Source organism: Gymnodraco acuticeps, unplaced genomic scaffold (genome assembly GCF_902827175.1).
Source record: "Gymnodraco acuticeps unplaced genomic scaffold, fGymAcu1.1, whole genome shotgun sequence".
Taxonomy (NCBI): domain Eukaryota; kingdom Metazoa; phylum Chordata; class Actinopteri; order Perciformes; family Bathydraconidae; genus Gymnodraco; species Gymnodraco acuticeps.
The window spans coordinates 1,649,707-1,671,093 of NW_022992232.1; the positions used below are offsets into that span (position 1 = coordinate 1,649,707).

General features: G+C 42.1%; 1 protein-coding gene across 1 annotated transcript; it reads right to left on the bottom strand.

Annotated features, from left to right (window-relative positions):
• Positions 1-1,090: 1,090 nt before the first annotated feature.
• foxk2 (forkhead box K2) lies at positions 1,091-20,927 on the bottom strand. Its single transcript, XM_034206208.1, has 9 exons — positions 20,427-20,927; positions 11,325-11,519; positions 8,869-9,022; positions 8,076-8,222; positions 7,763-7,956; positions 7,036-7,238; positions 6,579-6,821; positions 3,232-3,432; positions 1,091-2,622 (listed from the first exon to the last, which is right to left on the bottom strand). The coding sequence occupies exons 1-9, from the start codon at positions 20,717-20,719 to the stop codon at positions 2,432-2,434; spliced, it is 1,821 nt and encodes a 606-aa protein (XP_034062099.1). The 5' UTR covers positions 20,720-20,927; the 3' UTR covers positions 1,091-2,431.
• Between the last annotated feature and the right edge of the window lie 460 nt (positions 20,928-21,387).

Here is a 21,387-nt window from a genome sequence, read left to right on the forward strand (position 1 = left end):
TGTAATTCGAATTATGCTGTTTCTTATTTTTATTTTACATGAATATCTTACTGATAAAATGTTGTGCTTTTATTTAGCTTCTATGTCATGTGACCTTAAAACTCTCCAAAAAAGAGTTCATTGTATTAAACCTACTTCACCTTTGCAGCTGTTAAGAGGAGCTTTTTTCACTATCTATACTTCAAGGTTGCTTATGAGTTTCACCAAGTATCAATGAAGTTTATATTAACCTTTAACAATACATTATCTTTTTTTTGTTGGTTATATTTTGGATTTTAATGTGAGGACGTCTGCAAAGTCCTGTTTAAAGAGGACAAATTATCCTCATTTTCAGGTTCATATTAGTATAGTGTATCTCTACTGGGACATGTCTCCATGCTTTAATGTCCAAAACTCTTTATTGTTCTCATACTGCCTGTGCTGCAGCACCTCTTTTCACCCTCTGTCTGAAATCAGAGCCCAGTCTGCTCGGATTGGTTAGCTGGCAGGCAAACACAGATACTGATTACAGGGTGTTCAAAAATGAATTCTATATATTCTTATCATTTATGTGATAAGTGGCTAACAAAGTCATAGGTTTGTTGCTGCACATCTGCTCAGAGCTTTATCTGAATCTCCTGTAGCCTCTAATGTGAGGAAGCACCTTCGGGACCGCAGCTTTATTTAGCCCGTCCAACACAAAGGAGGAACGTTGGGTGGGGTGCAAACTGAATAATTGTTCTTAAGTTGCTGGGAGTCTGTTTATCCAGAAACACAATGCTGAGAAACACTCAGAGCAGGGACTCTAAAGAAACTCTTCTATTTCCACTGAATCGATTTTAGGGTGTTGATGCTAATAGAGTATGATTCCAGCAATGCTGTTGTGAAGAAGAAAGAGTGACTTGTTCAAGTAAATGTAGATTTTTAATCCTGGATATGTGTGAGATGAATGTGCGCCAATTTAACAATGCTGTTACATCAGAATTCATAGAAAATTATTTCATGGGGCAAGTTATCTATGGTTCTATCTGGGGCAGTATAGGAGCACACTGCCCCCTTGTGGAGTGGAGCAGCAATTACACCAATAAAGCAAAATGTACTGATACAGAAAAGGGCTTTAAATTAATTTATTAAAAAAAAAAAGCATTTCTCCACTTAAGCAGAACAAACATCAATTTTTTTTTCTTTTACTATTGTTTGGAACGTGTACAATCAGAAACAGACTCGCCAGGTCGCCGGAACAGAGTAGTAAAATAATCAAGCAAAGGTGGGGGGAGGGGGGTCTGCCAACACCACAAAGTCAACACAGCTGGGAGGGACAAGGAGGAGGAGGAAAACAAAAAAGAAGGAGGAGGAGAAGAAGAGAAATGAAAACACAAACATTTAATCAAGTGCAGGTCTGGTTTGGACAAAGCAGGTCTTTTTTCCTCCGTTCAATTTACAGTTAACAACTCTCATGTTGTCGGATACATGCAAAGGTCAACATCTGGAACTACACATGGAGAGATTTCATATGCCTATATCGGTTATCTGTGCAAGTATTAAAATATGTAGGTATAACTAAGCAAATGTTATATGGATATGTCAGAACGAGGGGGGAAAAGAAACGAATATTACGAAAAAAACTAATTACACTGTTTCACCGAACAGAAAAAGGAAGTCCACATAAAAAAAGTGAGATTTCTAACTTAGTAACCGAAATGTCGTCGACCTCATTATTTTGTACGCTTCCTTTCATTAAATTATTACTCATCTAGATAAGTGAAAATACATAAAAAAAAAAAATCCTATGCTCCACATTTGAACAACAAAATACTGCATATCTACGTACAGCTGCGATTAAGGAAGGTCAGTATTGTGAGAGGCTAGCTGCCAGAGTTTCAGGATTATTGGCTCCGAGTTGATCCCTTTCTGAATGCGTTGACCGTTTTTCATTTATTTTCTTTAAACCTTTGAATGCTCGTCGTACTCGTCGCCTGGTTGCTTCGTCCCGAGCATCCCCGGCAGGAGGGGGGTGGAAAGGTGTGGTCTCCTCTCTGCTCTGAGGTAGTTTCGACAGAAAGGTGGTGTTCGGCTCCGAGCTCCGTTAGGGCCTCTCCCTGCGCGGGGCCGCTCCAGGTCAAAGGTCAGCTCTTAAGGGTTAATTGTTGTTAAGGCTTCCTGTGGTCTTGGTTTAGTCACTCTCCTGTTTCAGTGGCTCACAGGGGGGACACCTTTGAGTTCATCTTTCTTTATTTTTGTTCTCAACCCACATTCAAGTCTTTAAAGGGGTGGACATTATCTTTTTTTTTTCATGTTGCTCTAGAACAGAAAAATGAAAAGAATCCTCTCAGTTTGGCACCTCAGGAGTCAGTGGTTGAAGGAAGAGAAACGAAACAAAACGACGGGGACGAGAGAGAGAAGGTGGTGGTGGTTGTGGGGGGAGGGGGTTGTGTGGTGTGTGTTGTACAGACTAGTTGTGGCCGGGGTCGTTAGCTGCTGACGAGTCTGAGTTCGCCGGGGTCGAGGCCGCCTCGTCCTCTGATTTGATGCGCTTGGCGTCCGGCTGTTCGCTGGCCTGCTGCTCCCCGTTCTGACGCTTGGTGGGGAGAGAGGCCGAGGCGGAGGCGTGGGCCGCCAGCAGGTGGAGGGGGCTGGCCACAGCTGGAGGAGAAACAGATGGGAAGAGGGGGGTTAACCGTGGAAGTCATTGTGTGGTTAACCGACATCTGTAAGCAGGAAGCCTGTGGGAGCTGTGGCTTTCTGTGATTCAGTGGAGGCAGAGAAAGTTTTAATTGTATCAGAGTACTGCCTTAAATATTAGGGTGAGTAACAATCCCACTAACATTAGGTCATGAAAACTAGAGTGGAAAGCAGAAGTTCATTAATCAGTCGGTTTAATCTGAACACTTTTTAGAGAGGCCCCTTTTGGCTTTTTCCCTTTCCTGTAATGTGCTATAGGTGTGTTTGCATGTGAATGCTCTGCGAAGGCTAGGATCCCTATGTTCTATTCAGAGGGAGTTTTTCTCCCACACACTCCCCTCCCTCCCTGCTGAAACGCCACCATTGGACTCCTTTGTTTACTTCCGTTAATTTACTGACAACACTACGTAACATTCGGGACAAAGTCTTGCTTCATTGTTCCACTTTTTGTCCATTATTGTTGAATGTAAACTATTCAGCGTATACATGATGTATACTTTCTTCAGACTTAACAATCAACACCTAAACCCTCCATGTTCTCTTCCTGCTTGTCGTAGAGTTGCTTCTCACCTGAGCTGGTGGCTCCGTGGATGGCAGTGGTGACGCTGTGGGTGCCGTTCTGTGTGATGGCCTTTATGGGCAGCTGGTGTTGACCCATGGGTGCCTGCTGCACGATGGTCACAGTCTGCAGCGAGCCAACGGACTGGGAGCTCTGGATGATGCGACTGGAGCCGCCTATAGAGGTGATGGTGGGAACCGTCTCCACTTTAACTGAGAGACACATTTCAACAATGACTTCAGGGAAAAAAGGTATTCTAGTTTAACAGTAGGAAGAGGAATTGACAGTTAGGAAACCAGCAGTAGTATGATTCATTTAGTAAATTAAAGATGATAAATAATTGACTAGAAAAGAGCTATATCTCACTCAATAATCCCTCCAGGCTCTCTTACAGTAAAGATATGGTTAAAGTCAACAAGCTAGTGAAAATAGCATTAAAGCTAACAAACATGTGGATGTATATCTTGTATCATGTCTACATTCAGAGGATCATAAAATCAGGTGTGGAATTAATCTTCAGCTCTAGTTCGACATGAGACCAAACTTTTCTATGAATTAAGTTTTAGAGCCACTTTTTATGCTCCACTAAAATTGAATAAAGGTTCTAAATAATAAAGTATTTTAAGTATTTGTTTCCCATATAACAAGCTAAGGTTTTCTGTATTAGCTATCATTGAAGATGGAAACATAACCAGTTATTATGTTTGAAATAATACTTTTTGTCCTCGTCGGTGAACGTCTTTATCTAGGGAGACTAGACTCAGGAAAATGTTCCAGCCAAGAACATGAATGTTCATGTGAAAGCCACTGATGCCAGTACGGCTTTGTATCGACTAAAATATTTGTATTATGGTACCAATACTGTATTGATACCAAAACATTTTCAGTACCCAAGTAAACAAGAGGTTCATCTCAATGTCCCTCCTCGACTCCTCTCTCCTCGGGACTTCGATCAAGACACGCCATGTTGAAGGACGTCCCATTCTCTTAAATGCGGCTTCCAGAGGAGACGAGAGTGAGGATACACAAGTGTAGACTACGCGGAAGTGTTTTCACTACTTGCCCATCAGAGCTCCGCCCCCAGCTGCACAGCCTGACTGCAGCTGATCTTACCATTAAAAGGAGGATCAGAGTCATTAAATATTGCTTTAATGCGAGTAAAATAGATACATCTTTTTAAACGAATGAGGAGATCATACTCTATAAAAACATGTGTGAAATATACTTACAATTTCAATAATAATGTTTTGATTATAAAATAACTTGCAGTTCTTACTTGTGGTTTTTGATGCATGTGTGGTACACCCACAGAACGTCAAACATTTAGGATATATATAAATACGGGTAGAATAACTAATACATATTTGAGTGATTTGTGTCTCTTCTGTAGGACACATTAAATAACAACATCCAATACACAAGTTGATCTGAAACTAGCTCAAATACCATAATGAAATTAATCCATCAATTATTATTGACAGAGACTTCTCCATCGCTGCCCCACCCTCTGGAACTCCATTCCACAACACATCAGAGACTGCACCGACCCCCCACCTTCAAAACACTGACCAAAACACACCTCTTCAGACTGGCTTTTAATTATTGAATTATGTTTGTGTTGCTGTTTTAATATTTATTTATTCTATTATCAAACACAGGTATGGTGAAAAAAGAGAACTATTCGAAGCAGGAAAAAAACAGCGTAATACCATCTGACAAAGGCCTGTGCTATAATGCTTCAATTAACTGGCTGTTCTTTATACTATACTCAGATCAATAGGAGACAGAGATGTTAAGTTATAAATCAAGGGTTTTTATTATTATTTACAGCAGGGGTGGGGAACCTTTTTCCTTTCAATTTTTACAACATCCTCCGAATTATTGAACTCAACCTCTGCTTAAAAAAAACTAAAATCACAGCCCATTCATTTCACCTTTCTTTCATGCTGTGCAAAGAAAAAGCAACCTCTGAATCCAGATATCGTACCATGACTCACGCATGCATGCATGTGCACGGTGTGGCATGACCACCAAAACAGAAAGATATGGACACAAGATGTGTGCAAATATATTTAGTATCCTATCCATGTGAACATGATTTAAGTGGGGGGGGGGAACTAACCTCCTCTAGGGGTTTTTTTTTTTAAATATTGAAGTTAAAAGCATCAATCTGGTACACTTTGAGAGCAACATTGGGAGATCTATGGATACATCTTTCAACACCCATATGAAACAGAACTGTAAGCAGATTTTTCTTTTGGGATATTTTAAAAATCACTCCCATTTTAAACTCTATTCTTGTTATTTTTAACAACTTTTTTGTTACTGTCATATAGTATTTTATACCTGTTTTTCATTTAGTCTCATTAATAACTATAATGATCATATCAAGGTGTGCCTTAACCTCACTGAGCTGAGGTTATTTGAGCCTCTCCGGACTGGAGAGAGCTCTCTTCCACCTGGTTGTAGAAAAGTTCGTTAGCATGCTATGCTAATAACAACAGATCACCACTGTGCTTACAACTAAAGACACAGCCACGCAAACACTGCGGCATGTGTACGGCTCCTTATGGGTACTGCAATATTTGAAGAGCTAGAGCGGCGTTCCGGTGCTCCAGAGGAGACATAAACCACGTGAAGATACGTTACGCTCGTGTTGTGTTCAAGGAACCTGTCCTTGGCCAGGAAAAACAGGTACTCGCTAGATTTCTTCTTCTTTTTTGAAGTGAGAAGTTCACCCCCACCCCCAAAACGAAAACTCTTCAGTTCTCCACGAATTACACAAGTCACCCAAATCAGCGTTAGAAAAGCGACTAATTTGCATCACTGATTATATCTCGTTTTATCACCACTGTAAAGCGTCTTTGAGCACCTGAAAAAGCACTTGGAATTGAAATGTATTATTATTATGATTATAACTTAAATGAAATGTTATACCTGGAAAAACAAATACAGGACCGAAAATAATACATAGAAAACTATAATAAAAGAGATGAATGGAAGAGATGGACGAAATCATTTCAATGAGAAAACTAAATCTCAGGTTTGAAGGGATTGATGTGGAGGGAAGTCCAGTGACAGGTGATAAAACTGCGCGCACCAGAAGTAAAGGGCATTGTTTATGGTGACGCTGGAGTGAACGAGGACATCCCAATTAATACCTGAGGACTCCTCTGTCCTCGCGTCTCTTCCTGGTGTCTCTCGCTCGCGTTTTGCGGAGGCGGAGCTAAGACGCAAGGAAGGGACCCGAGTGAGGGAAAGGAGGAGGCGAAATAATCAATTGAGATGAACTCCAGATGTGTGCCAATTTACAAAATGGTGGTGGATAACAACATTACCCAGCATGCCCCTGCCTCACCTTTGAGTCCTGTGTGGTCTCCGTTCTCCTGCAGCTCGCCCTTGATGATGGTGGCTGGCTGGGCGAGTACGGCGGAGCTGATGCAGCCAGCGGGGATCTGCTGCAGGACGTGCACCGTCTGCATGGCCGGCTGCGAGCTGCTGGTGCTCACCGGGGAGGCCATGGTGTAGGTCACTGGCTTGATGCTCTGAGGTAACTGGCGCTGGACTGCTATGAGTACCGGCTGGTTGTTAACAGGCGTGCCTGGAGAAGAGACAGAGAGGGATACAGGGATATATAATATACACCTTTGTTTATTTGAAATCATGGATGTAACTTATATTATTGCTTCCAACAGCTTTTTAAGAGTAAAGTTCAGACATGTTCAAAGTACCTAAACCAAAAATATCCAGTGTTGAAGTCTCTATAGTCACTCAAGTTGCAACTACAAATGCAATTGTGAAAAAGGGTTTTATACCTGGTGTGTTTTGTGCAAAGCGTGCTTCCTGGATGACTGCCAGTTTGGGCTGGACCACCGTGGGGGTGGTCGGGGTAGGGGCCGAGGTGGTCTCCATCTCCAGGGGGACCGGAGAGCCCTCTCGTGAGAGGCTGTCAGGAGTCTGGACGCCGCTGGAGTGAGCGGAGAGGACGCCCGAGTGATTGGGAGACACTGGGGCACTCCTGAGGGTCAGAGAGAGGAGGGTTAACCATCTTACAGCAATATCAATATTTTACAGTTATTAAAGAGGTGGTTAAGATTTTGTTCAGTATGAAGCTGACCTTCATGTGCACCATGAGTGAACATCAATGACATCAAAACCATTTTTATAGTTTATGGACAACAATGAAGGAATATTTGAGAGTGGGAGCAATTTCTGGTTGTTTTTTTAGTAAAATGTTTTGATAAATGAAGTACTGGACCCTGGACATGTTTTTAAATGTTGCCATATAAGGCTTTAGTGAAATGTAATCATTAATGCTTTGCAACTCATTTATTTTAAGCAATGTATCTCAAGCAGGTTTTTATCTGAACAAAAGAAAAAAAAAGGTGCCCTTTTATTTATAAGAAATGTAAAAAAAATACCTAAATAAAACTACAATTAGTAATACAAAAAAAAAAGATTGTGCTAATGAACGCTACAGTTACTGAATGATGGTGTGTATGAATCAAATCTTGAGTGTGTGACAGTGGGATGAGAGCAGACCTGGAGGAGAGGGGTCCGTGTGGGGTCCTGAAGCAGGGCACGCCCCGGGGCCTTCGTTTCCTAAAGGCCTGCTCGATGAGCTTGCCCTCTGAGGACGGGTCTATCCTCCAGAAGGAGCCTTTGCCCGGCTCCTCCTGCGACCGCGCCACTTTGATGAAATAACGGTTCAATGACAGGTTGTGTCGAATAGAGTTCTGCAACAGAGGACAAATTGTGTGAGGGTGTTGCCGTGAAAATAAAAAAAGTATTTTTGATGATGCATTTGTAATTCTTCTGAGCAGGTTCTGGGGCAGAGACCCTTCAGAGGACTCACCTGCCAGCCCTTGTCTGCAGTCCTGTAGTAGGGGTAGTTCTTTGTGATGTGATTGTAGATTCCGTTTAGTGTGAGCTGCTTGTCTGGAGCCAGTGTGATGGCCTGGACTATCAGCTGTGCATAGGAGTACGGAGGTTTGGAGTCATCCTGTGGAGCAGAGGAGAAATGCATATTTAAGTATGAAGCAAACAACACAAACAAATTATATAATTTTCTCAATTCTCAGTTTAAAAATGTGGATTTTAATCCCATTTTTAGTCTTGTGGTTATTGTATTGCTAAAGTCTAAAAACACTGCCAAACTGGATATTGTCTGAAATGTTAGGCATACAATAGTATAAAACATCTAGCATATAAGATTTTGGTTAGTTACAATTCAGTTTTTGCAAAAAATAACAAAGGTTGCTGGACCAAAATATAGCCTTTATTAGTTTGTGGGTAGAGATGGCGATATGTTGTTATAGCTTGGAGCTGAAATGAATCATTTAATTTATAGAGAAACCAATTAGCAAACATTCTGATCATTTACATTTTTAAAGAAATCTTTCTAAATATTTGATATTTATTAGTTCTATCTTTTTAAACTTGATAATCTGCCATTTATGCTGGACTATAGTTTTTAATATTCTGACGATGCAAAATAAGATTGCTTTTGATAACTTACCAATATCTAAAGAAACATCAAATTATATAAAATAGTATTGTGATGAAACTTTGACCAGTGTCACAAACTGAGGGTCAGCTTTGATGCAACCCCCCCTCACAGAGTGACCGTCCTGCGGTCCCGCTCTCACCTTGGGACTGTCCCCTCCAGAGGCGTCTTTGTCGTTGTCGGGCTGGGAGTTGTCATTCATGAGCTGCAGCTCTGCAGAGCTGACCATGCGACCCCCCATCCTGTAGCTGGAGGAGCCTGCACCCCGCGGGCTTGAGGGGCACGAGTTAGCAGCACTGCAGGAAACACAATAACAACCGTGAGATGCAGAGAATTTTTTTTAAATATTGTGAATACTTAATTCATTATAGTCTTATTTAGTTGTTTATTAGGTGCTTCCATCGGAAATATAACTAGGCTATTATATCCCAGAAGAGGCACAGTTAGAGTAAGCGCAGTCTGTGCTGCAGAGGCACGCTTTTGTCCCACATCTATGCAAATTGCTCTCAAACACTGCAGTCATTTAAGAAGGCACTATCAGGCCTTAAGCAACAACACATACCAATCTTAACCAAGTCCAATTATCTATTTGAGTAACCCAGGAGGAAGAGACTTAACATTAAGGCACGTTTACATATTTTAATGTTTATTTCAGGACTTAGGGGACTGTGGAGAAGTTGGTACACAACACAAAGAAGCAGCAGCACTGGACTGTGCTACACCTGGTGCCACTTATCTTACGCCGACTGTTCATTTACAAAGAGAAAACACATTATATCATATAACCTTGAAAAGGGGACCTGTATGACAGAAGAAACCTGGTTGGTTTTTAGCCATCTGGATGAGATCAGAGGGTTGAAAGGATAAGAGAGTCTGAGATGGAGGCGCCTCCCTCTCTGAGCCCTGCAGTCTCTGAACTAAGCCTAAGCTGATCACCCTGCAGGGCCATGTCAAGGTCGGCTACAGGCGGAGAGGGAGGGACCACCGAGCACTGATCTCAGGTGTTAGAATCAGAAAATGGTACGTTTACACAACTGAAGAAAAAAAGGGGAGAATTTTCATCATCCGGGTATTCATAATTATCCTCTATGGCAACTTCAAAAAGTTTTAAAAAACTATAGAAAACCCCGCAGTAATTATCATAAAAGAAAAAGCTGAGCCTCAACATTTATTTACCTTATATTTATGCAGGGGAATTTTCTTTTAAATATTACCTTATTTAAGATTGTTGAGTTCACTAAAAAGGATGTCCTATGAATATGTGATGCAATGCTGATATTTGTTTAACATTTCAGGTTAATGGAGTCCACTATACAGCCATTTTAAGAGATTCTCAGGATAACATAGTGAATGGCAATTATTTTGGCCAGGACTCAAATGTTTCATATTCTTCAGCCCAAAACATGGGGCCAATGGTGCCCTTGTACCAAGGCTGAAGCCTTAGCTGTGGCCCGGTTTAAAACAACTCTCTGCGAGGAAAAAAGACAAATAGGCCAAAAGAATGATCTTAAAGGTCCCATGTCATGGCCATTTCCACTGATCATAATTCCATTGTTGAGGTCTACTAGAATAGATTTATATTGTGCAATTTTCCAAACTCACATTGGTTTCGCATACAGCATCTCTGTAAAGTATGTGTATTCAGCAGTATTCACTCTCTCCACTAAACGGCTCGTTGCAGCTCTTGCCCCCCCTCCCTGTGAGCCCAGTGTGCTCTGATTGGTCGGGACCAGTCGGGACGTTGTGAATCGCGCTGAGCTCCGTGGAGGTGTGATTTCCTTGTTTAGCGATACACAGCGAAACACAGCCAAACTCATCCTGAGCACACACAAAGTCACAGCCGAAGTAAAAACAATAAGTGTGGCTTGATATTGAGTAAGAAAAGGGTTGATAAACGCTGTGAGAATGGGTCTGCAGAGAGAATTGGTCTGCAGAGAGAATGGGTCTGTAGAGAGAACGGGTCTGCAGAGAGAATGGGTCTGCAGTGAGAATGGGTCTGCAGAGAGAATGGGTCTGCAGAGAGAACGGGTCTGCAGAGAGAATTTCACCGCGATCCCAACTGTCTGTTATCAGCCTGCAGCCAGGGAGGAGAGATCAGCAGAGCTGCCTGCACAGTGTGTGAGGAAGTCCGTGGATTGGTCAATTTGGACCAATCAGTGGGGGCTTAACGTAACGGCTCCGCGGACGTAACGTAACGGCTCCACGGATTGGTCCATTTCGTTCCGGGGACGACATGACATCATGATGTACCCGGAAGAATCAAATGGACAGTGACGTATCTCCAACGAGGCGTTTTGGGGAGGTATTTTCTGTGTTAGAGTTTTACTCCCTACATGGTGTACTTTGAGGCTTTTGACTCTGCACACCGTTTACATGCAGAAAAACCTTCATAACACACAAGGGGACGGGTACTAACCGGAAAAGCATGACATGTCACCTTTAAAACAAAAAGCAGGAGGCAAATTAATGCTAAGTGACCTGGCAAGTAAACAACTCATCTACAGAGGATACATTCTAGACACAAATTGTTGTTGGTGTTAGGAAAAGTTCTTCCTGCTTTTAGCTAGGGAACACATAACAGTTTGCAGAAGGGCGTACCTAATGGTGCCAGTGGGCGATGGCAGGGGGCTCATGAGGTGAGCGATGTTGTCTGGAATGTTGATGGTCAGCGGGGAGATCATGGGCTGTACGGGCTTCACCGGAGACTCTGGAGCTTCACGCTTCACCTTCTTCCCGCTGGACAGCGCTGTGAACGTGATCTTGATGTTTGTGCTAGGAAACCTGAAAGTGCACCTGCAAAACAAAACAAGACACAGTTTTAAAGAGCTGGCAAGTAAGGAAGAGGTACCCGTCAATCATATCAACATTAGGAAGGCAAATCAGTGAGCGCTTAATAACCACACGTAAACCTCAGCTGACGGGCTCTAATTAGCCGAGAGACAATGTGCAAGTTAATTACATTTGAATACTGATGCAATGGCTTAATGAAGCTCCCTTCTACCTCCACACTGCTGGAAATATTTAGTTTGTGCGGCTTCTAACTGCAAATGAACACAGTACTGCACATTATTACACTGCAGAGGACAAAAACACAGAGCTATTACTCACTGGAGTACCGGCGAAAAATAAGCCGAGGGATACAAATTAAGACATGCCAACAGCCCACTAGTCTCAGCACCATGTACAAAATGCCAATGCTTGCATTCAATTGTATGTTAGCTCCTCTTGTGTAATAAATAAGGCTGCAACAAATGACTTTAGTGCAAGTACTTAACTTGTGCTAATGAACGCTAAACAATAATAGTGATTTATTCATCAAGTATAAAATGGTCAATATGCAAACGCTTTAATGCCATGTTTATTTAATAGTTATTTAAGACCCGAACCCAATTTGTAAATGTTTGTTATGCTACAAAGAGGGTTATTGGCATTCAAAAATGAAACAGAAACATTACCACAAGGCAGTACACCAGGGTCGGGGCAATAAGACATCACAAATGTACAGCATTGGTGTAAAAGTCTGTTGATAAATAACTATACACAAAACAGTAAAAACTCAAGTTTCAAGTCCAAGTATGTTGCTAAAAATGCCCCATATCAGTTAGACTATCACAAATGAGCTGTGAGGCAGCAGAGTGGCCGCACATGAACCAACAACATCGTTTCAACGGCATAATGTACAGGATTAAGCATCATGGGATGCCTTTGAATTCACATACATGTTGCTTCTTATTTGAAAAGAGAATATGTAACCTATAGGGGTGTAACGGTTCACAGAAGTCACGGTTCGGTTCGTACCTCGGTTTGGAGGTCACGGTTCGGTACAACAAGAAAAAGCAAAAAAAAGTCCCAAATGCATAATTCCAGGTTTGTTGTTATTTATGTTTGAACAGTAGTGCAAGTTTCAGTTTAAAAATAAATAACTCTTTTTTGAATAATGAACTGTATTAAACAGTTAAAAACAAACCACAAACACTCAGATGGCCATATTATCTATAATGGCTGATGTCAAACAAAAAGGTTTCATCAAGCTGTAAAGCTAAAAAGAATGTCTTGAAAATATGACATCATAAATAATAAGAAAGTGTTTCAAGAGCGCAAAGTCGTTGAAAAACATATGCCAAAAGCTTCCGTTATTTATTTTGGTCTCACGGCTTTCATTTCTATTGGCTTCTTAAAAACAGCGGGGATCAGCTGTTGAACTGCTGTTGTCTTTTGCCGGGCTCCAGTGATTGGCAAATCTGGGTGATGTCTTCTGATATGATTTAGCATGTTTGGCGTGTGTTACCATTAGCATACCGCACCGCTGTAGAACAACGGCGACACACCGTCCTCGTCCGATCCACCACTCGTCCGATCCACCACTCGCACACTCCATCGTTATTGTAGTCCACAGGGAACCCGAAATGTTCCCACACAGCTGATTTAAAAGAAGCAGGTGGGTTCTAGCTCCTGTGTGTTATCTGAAATCGCCATACTAACTTTTCTTCTTGTATTTTGTTCATTTTGTTGTTGTGTTTCTTCTTGTTCTTCATTTGTTGTTTAAGGGCGGCTGGCAAACAGCTTTTAGGCGCAATACCGCCCCCTGGATTATATATAGTGTAGTGGATACTGCCCTGAATGACACTTTTTTCCCACTCATAAAAAAAAGGCGTATTCGTCGTGTGACTGCGTGTGCCGAACCGTGACGTCCGAACCGTGACGGTACGGGACGAATACGGATACCGTTACACCCCTAGTAACCTACATTACTTGTCTCAAAGTAAGCCCTATTATACATTTTTGGGGTTTCCCTTTCCTGTGGTGTGTTATATAGATTTTTGTGCATGTAAATGGTATGCAAGGGATAAAATCCTAAACAGGGAGCTTCTCTCGCGCACAGTGATGCCTTTTCAAATGAGTGTGCAAGTTTGAAGTATTTTAGTTGAACAATGTCGACAAACAGCTTTGGTTCGGTCCACCTGTCTTTGTCCGTCATCCTTGTACGTAACTGCGAAACCAAAATGTTCCCAGACTTCAATGATGCTGGAGAATTTTTGAGCTCAACTTTATGTGCGTTCGCCATTTCCCCAAACTACTGACTACATTTGAACGCATCCCTGTGACCAGCTCTCATAGTATGCCTCTCGTCCAATGAAATGACTTGGTCCCTCTATGACGCGTTGAACCCAATGTGAGCAAATTACACTGAACGCTGCACCTGAGATTACTTCCAAAAAGCTTTTCACATCCTCAATTTTTTACATTTAACGTGATATTCGTGTACCGACCCGAAGGGCTCATATCGAATATTTTCGGTACGAATACATATACCGTTACACCACAGTAGAGGCACAAAATACAAACATTAACCTAAGAATGAGCATAACAAGGCGCCTATAAATGGATGAAAAATGTAACTCATTGCTTCTCCATTTGGTATGCAGTAGAATAAAAAAAGAAAACAGAAACAACCAACAAAACTAACTCAGGAATGCAGAGACATTGCCAACAGAAACTCGCATATTTTTGGGTTGATTCCTTACAATTAAATAATTTATTCTTAGATAATAACAGACTCCTTGCTGGTGATGGGAAATGTTCAACATTCACAGATAGTGGTGAATAGAAGGAACCTTTCTAAATCACTGTTAGGATCAGGCAGTCTGACACCGGGGAGACGGAGCAGACACACATTTGTTTTCTTCTAGTCACAGAGGGCCAGGCACAGCAGTTTCTTTGCCAGGCCCTCACAGAGCTGGCATCTGCTGAGAGAACTGGATCCCTGACACCTACATCTTGCTGCTCACAGGAGGAGACTGAAACACTTCCTGGGGCCAGACTGGTGAAGGGAGACACTTTTCATTGTGCATGTCCCCTCTCAGCACCCTCTAAGTAAGGGTAGAGATTTTACTGTGGATCTGGCAAAGTCATGAAGGATCCTTTAAATAACATCAGAGCACTTCTCAATATCCAGCGGCTGTGGAGAGCTGACAGAGTGAGGGCAGTGATATCTAAATATATCAAGAACTAATAAAATATCAAAAACCATCCTCTTCTTTTGTGTTCTTGTCTGTATTACAAGCTGCTGAAAATGCGAACCGCTGTATGTCCAATATTACATTTTGGCTCATGACAAAGCCTGAATGTTAACCATTAGTGCAGCTTTGATAAACGAATATTAAATAATAAGGATAACATTGGCAGCATAGTTTGTTTAGAACAATCTTAGCATATACTCAAGGTTAAGGTTTCCTTTCATATTTGACATATTAATGGCCTTTGTCTTTGGTAATGGTAAGTGGTCAGTCTATACAAAAAATACTCAAGGAACGACGCTTTAGGGAACATTTTGGTTTGATGGATAATGTGAATGTCCTTTATTTAAAACTAGACCCTTACAATAAGCATATCTTCTCAAATGAATGAATATTTAACATTGTAGGAAAACAAGATGCCTTATAAGAAATTATCCAAGATATAATGAGATAAAAGTGGGCTAAATTGAGAATTTTTTTATGGGAATAGGACATCGATCTTTTATACTTGGCAGTTTTTAAAAGCTATTGACACAGGTTGGCTAAGACTTAAAGGTGGGGTAGGTACGTTTGAGAAACCGGCTCGAGATACACTTTTTGTTATATTCCATGGAATGCTCTTAACATCCCGATAGCAATGAATATCTGAAGTGCTTTGACAAAAAATCCATACAAAAAAATTCATCTGTGGAAGCCGTGGCGCTGTAAAAAGCACGACCAATCATTTTAGCCGGCCCGGCTAAAGTAACTGGATGGCCTACCTGCCTGTCAGCCTTCCATCTGTGCACAAACTTATCTTGTGCCCTCATTGGTCATGTGCGCGTTTGTGTGTGTTGGAGGAGGGGCTCTGTAAGGAAGTGGCAGATTTCTTCCGGTTGTGTATTTTCATATTCTAGCGCACTCGAGCTGGTTTCTCCAAAATTACCTACCCCACCTTTAATGTTGGGTTTATGGGTTTTTGAGAAAGGGGTTGAATACTATTTTAATGATAAATGCTAACTAATCCATATAATGCAACTGGGGGTGCAAATTACCATTATCAGTTCACAGTTTAATTAATCAATACATGTTGTTGAGTCTATAAATGTCCGACCAAAACCCAAAGATATTGGATTTACATTGAAATAAAACATCACATTTGAAAGCTTGGACCAGCAATGTCCTTATATTGTTGCATTTGAATGACCCAAAACATTTAATGTACACTATTTTCTCAATCTTTAAACGCAGATATTTTAAGAGCTAGGAAAAGTGAGTTAATTTTAAGTCAGGAAAGCTTAATTTAGGAAATATCTGATCAAAGAGTGAGTTAATATGCAAGAGGATCTAACCAAGGACTTAATGGCAAAACTGATATTAGACTTTAATTTATCGCCACTTATTTGATGATATCAAGAGGTTCCTCACCTAGACCAAACATCAATTAATTCCCTGATTACCAAACCGTTTCAGCCCTACTAAAAAGACATTATTTTTTATTAATAATTGGACATTTTATATAGTCTGGGTGTGGTTCAATGTCATGGGAAACTGTGTCCTTATTGTTGAGTAGCCCCCTGAAAGCATGCATTCACTGAAGCCTCTTTAAATCGACCCTATTTCTCTCCTGTATGAACAATGAGGCCGAACTCCATGAACACTAACGCACAGTTGCTATGCTGCTAAGCTGTGAGGACGGCAACAAACAAAGCTTGTTCAACTGAAAACTTTCACTAGATTTTCACCCCCACCCAAAATGCAAAATAAGAAAGTAAACAAAAGGAAACAGGAAGAACTTGGAGAGTGTTTTTCGGGTGTGGGAGAGGACATGGAGGGGAGGGAAAAAAAGGGGAAGGGAAGGCTGTTCCTTTCTGTTTACATCACCAAATAGGAATCCCTGGAATACAACAGACCTGTCCTCTGGGCCAAAGCTGTGCAAGTTCTCTCATGCTGACAATCTGTGCTTTAGCAGTCTTATCCTGTACAGTGAGGGTCGTCTGAGTGAGCTTGCGGATTACAGTAAATCAAGTTAGCCTGTACTAGGTGTCTTACTTATGGAAGTGCTTGTTGTAAATAGTGCAACTGATTAAAAGCTCTTTATTGGCAGTGGGCCTGATCAATATGAGAACCTGAAACCGCCGCTGCTTCTTCTTCTTCCCTTGGTCCTCTGGGTGCCTACTAATGAAATGCATGGGTGTATGTACGATGTGGCAGTGCAATCATTGATTATTTGATACTATTTAGTTATGAAAACACAAACATGTTCAGCTGCAGACAATATATTTGAGAAAAAAGTCCAGTTTGAGGTTAAAAAAAAGGCAAAACAAGCTTTTAGTTTGTGCAGTAAAACGTGGTTTCACATTGAAAGATTGCACAATAGCCGAGAGCAGTGTGCAAAGTCTGGCCTGTAATGGCAGTGGCTCAGTCAGTAGTGGCTCGCACTGGGAGCTGTAGGGTCGCCGGTTCAAGTCCCCGACCAGACGTAAAATATGGAGTGTGGACTGCTACTTGGAGAGGTCCCAGTTCACCTCCTGCCCTGACGTGGTGCCCTTGAGCAAGGCACCGGACACCCCCCTTACTCCCCGGGCGCTGTACAATAGCTGCCCACTGCTCCTGGTACTAGGATGGGTTAAATGCAGAGAACACATTTCACTGTGTGTGCTCTGCATGTGTGACCATTAAAGAGGGTTTCATCCCTCCCAATTCTATTCAGAGGCTGTTTTTTCTATTATACAACCAACTTTGGTAAATTATTGCAACCACTTTTTGTTTTGAATCCCAAATAAATCCCTCTCAACACAATGTATACAGGGTAGTTTGTTTACAACCAGAGATGATGTTCCTATTAGGGATGCTCCGATCGCCAATTTTGGGGCCGATCACCGGAATTAGTATCGGCCGATACTGATCCGATCGAGTGGGCGGGGCCTATGGGGATCTTCCATTTAAAGTGATGTTTTAAACTCAGTTAATGGAGCTCATTCACTGGCGCTTCCACAAACAACAATTAACTTAATTATTACATTCATATGAAGTACATTATTCAAGTTTACATTCACTTTGGATAATAACATGGGAGAGATGAGCGGACGCGCTCTCTCTCCCTCCTGACAGCCTGTCAGTATCTCATGCAGCTCACTGATCCAGTAATGAGTGACCCGACAGTGAAGAATAAATATATTTATAACTAGTGTAGCTTGTTCCAGAGGTAAATAAAATAGCCAAGTGTGTTAGTTCTAACTCTTAATGTGTGTTCTGCTCCGCTCACCGGTCCGTCACAGCGGGTGGAGCTGCAGGATTTCTGCTCAGACACGTTGCATACCGCTATTTTATTGTCATTTTCGGACACTTAAAATACTGCCAGACCGGTGAAGCCATTTTGGCGAGCTTGTTTTGCCGCGCACAGAGAAAAGTGTCATGTATTTTACGTCATAACTTTACGTTATGCGATCGATCGGAGCATCCCTAGTTCCTATTGTGTTTTGTAGTTTTCATTGTCTATTAATCCGGAAGTCACTTGGCACTAGAACATGCACGTTACACATTTATACTATTAGTTTAAATGTACATAAAAACATCCTGACATTTGAGAAGTTGGGACCCAACACGTTTCAAATGTATGATTTTAACAATTGATTACACATTTGTTGATAATAAAAGATTTGTTTTCTGTTAATAAAATTCTCATGTAAAGGTGAGGTAGGTAATTTTGGAGAAACCAGCTCGAGTGCGCTAGAATTTGAAAATACACAACCGGAAAAAATCTGCCACTTCCTTACAGAGCCCCTCCTCCAACACACACGAACGCGCACATGACCAATGAGGGCACAAGATAAGTTTGTGCACAGATGGAAGGCTGACAGGCAGGTAGGCCATCCAGTTACTTTAGCCGGGCCGGCTCAGATGATTGGTCGTGCTTTTTACAGTACTACGGCTTCCACTGATGACATTTTTTAATGGATTTTTTGTCAAAGCACTTCAGATATTCATTGCTATCGGGATGTTAAGAGCATTCCATGGAATATAACAAAAAGTGTATCTCGAGCCGGTTTCTCAAACGTACCTACCCCACCTTTAAGCATTACCAGCACACATAACTAGTAGAATCTGAATAATTATGACTTTATTGCTTACCTTTATATAAAACCAGGGGTGTACATAACTGGTACGCAGGTACGCCGCAAAAATCTGAATTGCGTAACGTCACTTGTGTCACTACGCGCCAGTCCCCAACTCCGGGGACTTTGGGTGGCAGTATACGCCGTGAAGTGAAGCGCCGCGATCTGTACTTAGTTTATGAGAACTAAAGAGTTCTCATGAACATTTGTGGGAAAAGTACTGCGGTGTGAATGCGCCTAAAGTGCAGATTGGTCAATTTCAGAATAATATATATGATATGTTTTGTAATGATTGATCATTAAAGTGTTCTCAAAGCTGGTAAAGGTGCAGCTAGTTTTACAAAGTAGATCAAAGTCAAGTAAAGTACTTAAGTACAGTACTTGAATAAGTGTACTTAGTAACTTCCCACATCTGAAATCAGATATGACTTCAAGTCATGTGATCATTTCTTAGTATTTGATCCTTCAACTTGGCCTCAGGAAATGCAAGGACTTCACAGTTTTAGCAACAAGTTTTGGAGAAAGCAAATTGGAGGCTTAAAAAGAGACAGGGAGGTGCATCGTCATCATCTAGCATGCAAGAAGTGTAAATAGAGGACAGTGAAGGAGACACTGAGGAGGACCACGCTTCATGTGGGTTGAGTACCAAACGCTGTCTCCTGGTAACTCACTAAAAAAAAGTTATGTGCACCCCTGTATATAACTTTCTCTCTGGCCATCCACACCAGGCAGCATATATTTAAAACCCCATTGATCAGGGCGATATATTCCTGAGTAATAAAAGTGTGTTGAGAAATCAGCACATTTCACAACAGCACATTATCAACAACCCTCAAAAGATAAACAATGGCACGGTGCAGGCTACAACATAGCTCTGGAACTTTCTTTTGGAGAGGCAAACCGACCTCTATGGGGAAAACTTCTCATTTAACTTTGAAATGAATGAGGAGGGTCAATTCTCGTTTATCAATACTGTTCATAATTAACTAGTTAAATACACCAGCGAGCATGAATTCGAATTTGAACAGAGGCCAAAGGTCCCGCAGGCTCTGTTGTGAGCCGGTAGGGCGGGGACCGGCTGGTTTGTTTACGTTTAGGGGTCGAGAGGAGCTCCATTCACAACTACAGAGAAGCAGCAGCTAACTGCTAGCTAACGTGTTTGCATAACAACAAGGGCGAATGTTTACAGTATCACGAGATATACATTTCTGACTTACGGGTGTCCACGTGACAGCAAAAGCTGCTACTAGTCAATATCAACAACAGCGTCCCCAAAGCTGTGTGCTAGCCTAGTTATGTTGGCTATGTAGCCACCAAAACAGACACAGTGGAATGCGGCTAACGCAAAGATAACCACATGAGGGAATGTGGGGTGAAGGCAGTCGGCTAATTCACACTGTTGCTAACAAAAATGTCAACAAAGAAAATGGCATAGGGAACAGGATGCGGAGTTCTTGCTAACATGCTAAAACACGTGGTGCTCTCAACCCTGCTAGCCACTATCAACCCAATGTTGTTGACTGTTAACTTTAGCTTCTCGGCTACTAGCGCTAGCATCCACATGTTCGCTGAGAGGGGGAACTTACATTCGTGGTAACTGCAGAGGAGGGGCGCCCCGTCTCAGGAACACTCCGTCTACAAACACCCCGTTTTTACCGAGACACCTCAGGTAAAAATCCCCGCTGCCGGTGCCATCGTCGCTGGCGGTGAATATCTCCAAATGCCTCCGGGAGATGAAGCTGGAGTGGCCCATACTCACGTCCACTGAGCCCTGAGACGAGTTCCGCCCGATGGTCACCGAGCGCTTTTTCATCATGTATTCGAATTCACGGCCCTCAAGCCGGGCAACCGGCCCAGACGATCCGCTCACCACGGCCATGTTCGTGTTTAAGTCTCAAAATGCCAAATACTGGGGCAAATAAAAAACGGTGTATGGACGCCCAACTGTGGCCTAACAGAAGGGTCTAAATGGATCAAATGTACAATAGGGGCATCAAATAGAAAACAGGAATTTAGAGGGGAACATGCGAGGCCAGGGACAGCGGCTCCGACCCACCGCCGAGAGAAAGGGTAGCAGAGAGCTCCAACCAAACAGAGCAAGAGGCGGATATACTTTTACTGACAGCGCGCTCCACCAATCAGAATACAGGAAGCCGGTGCAGCCCTGCGACTGCAACAAATCACGCGTGAGTATTAATCTGAGGACAGATTCAAGGTCGGTTGGAGAGTAGCAATACGCGCATATGCTGCTTGGTGAGAAGCAAGAAGTGGCGTGTACGGTTTTTACCAGAGCAGGGAAGGAGTGGATCAACCGGTTTACACGTGCAATCTGTCACAATAATCACTACAGAGAGAAATTATCGACAATCTACAATAATGCATCGATATCACCATCCAATCGTGTATTAAAACTCACAAACTACCGCATGTATGAGATTATTTTGCAGGATCAATTCTCCCTTCAGTCTCTACGTCGCAGCAGCGCAAAGCCACACTGCATGATGGTCTTCCTCCTCCACTACAGAATCAATGACACGTTTTGCACGT

Coding starts and splice junctions, on each gene's coding strand:
- foxk2 (XM_034206208.1), bottom strand. CDS start 20,719: ATGGCCGTGGTGAGCGGATCGTCTGGGCCGGTTGCCCGGCTTGAGGGC. Junction 6,822..7,035: donor CTTTGCACAAAACACACCAG/GTATAAAACCCT, acceptor TCTCTTCTCCAG/GCACGCCTGTTAACAACCAG. Junction 2,623..3,231: donor CCACGGAGCCACCAGCTCAG/GTGAGAAGCAAC, acceptor TTTCTCCTCCAG/CTGTGGCCAGCCCCCTCCAC.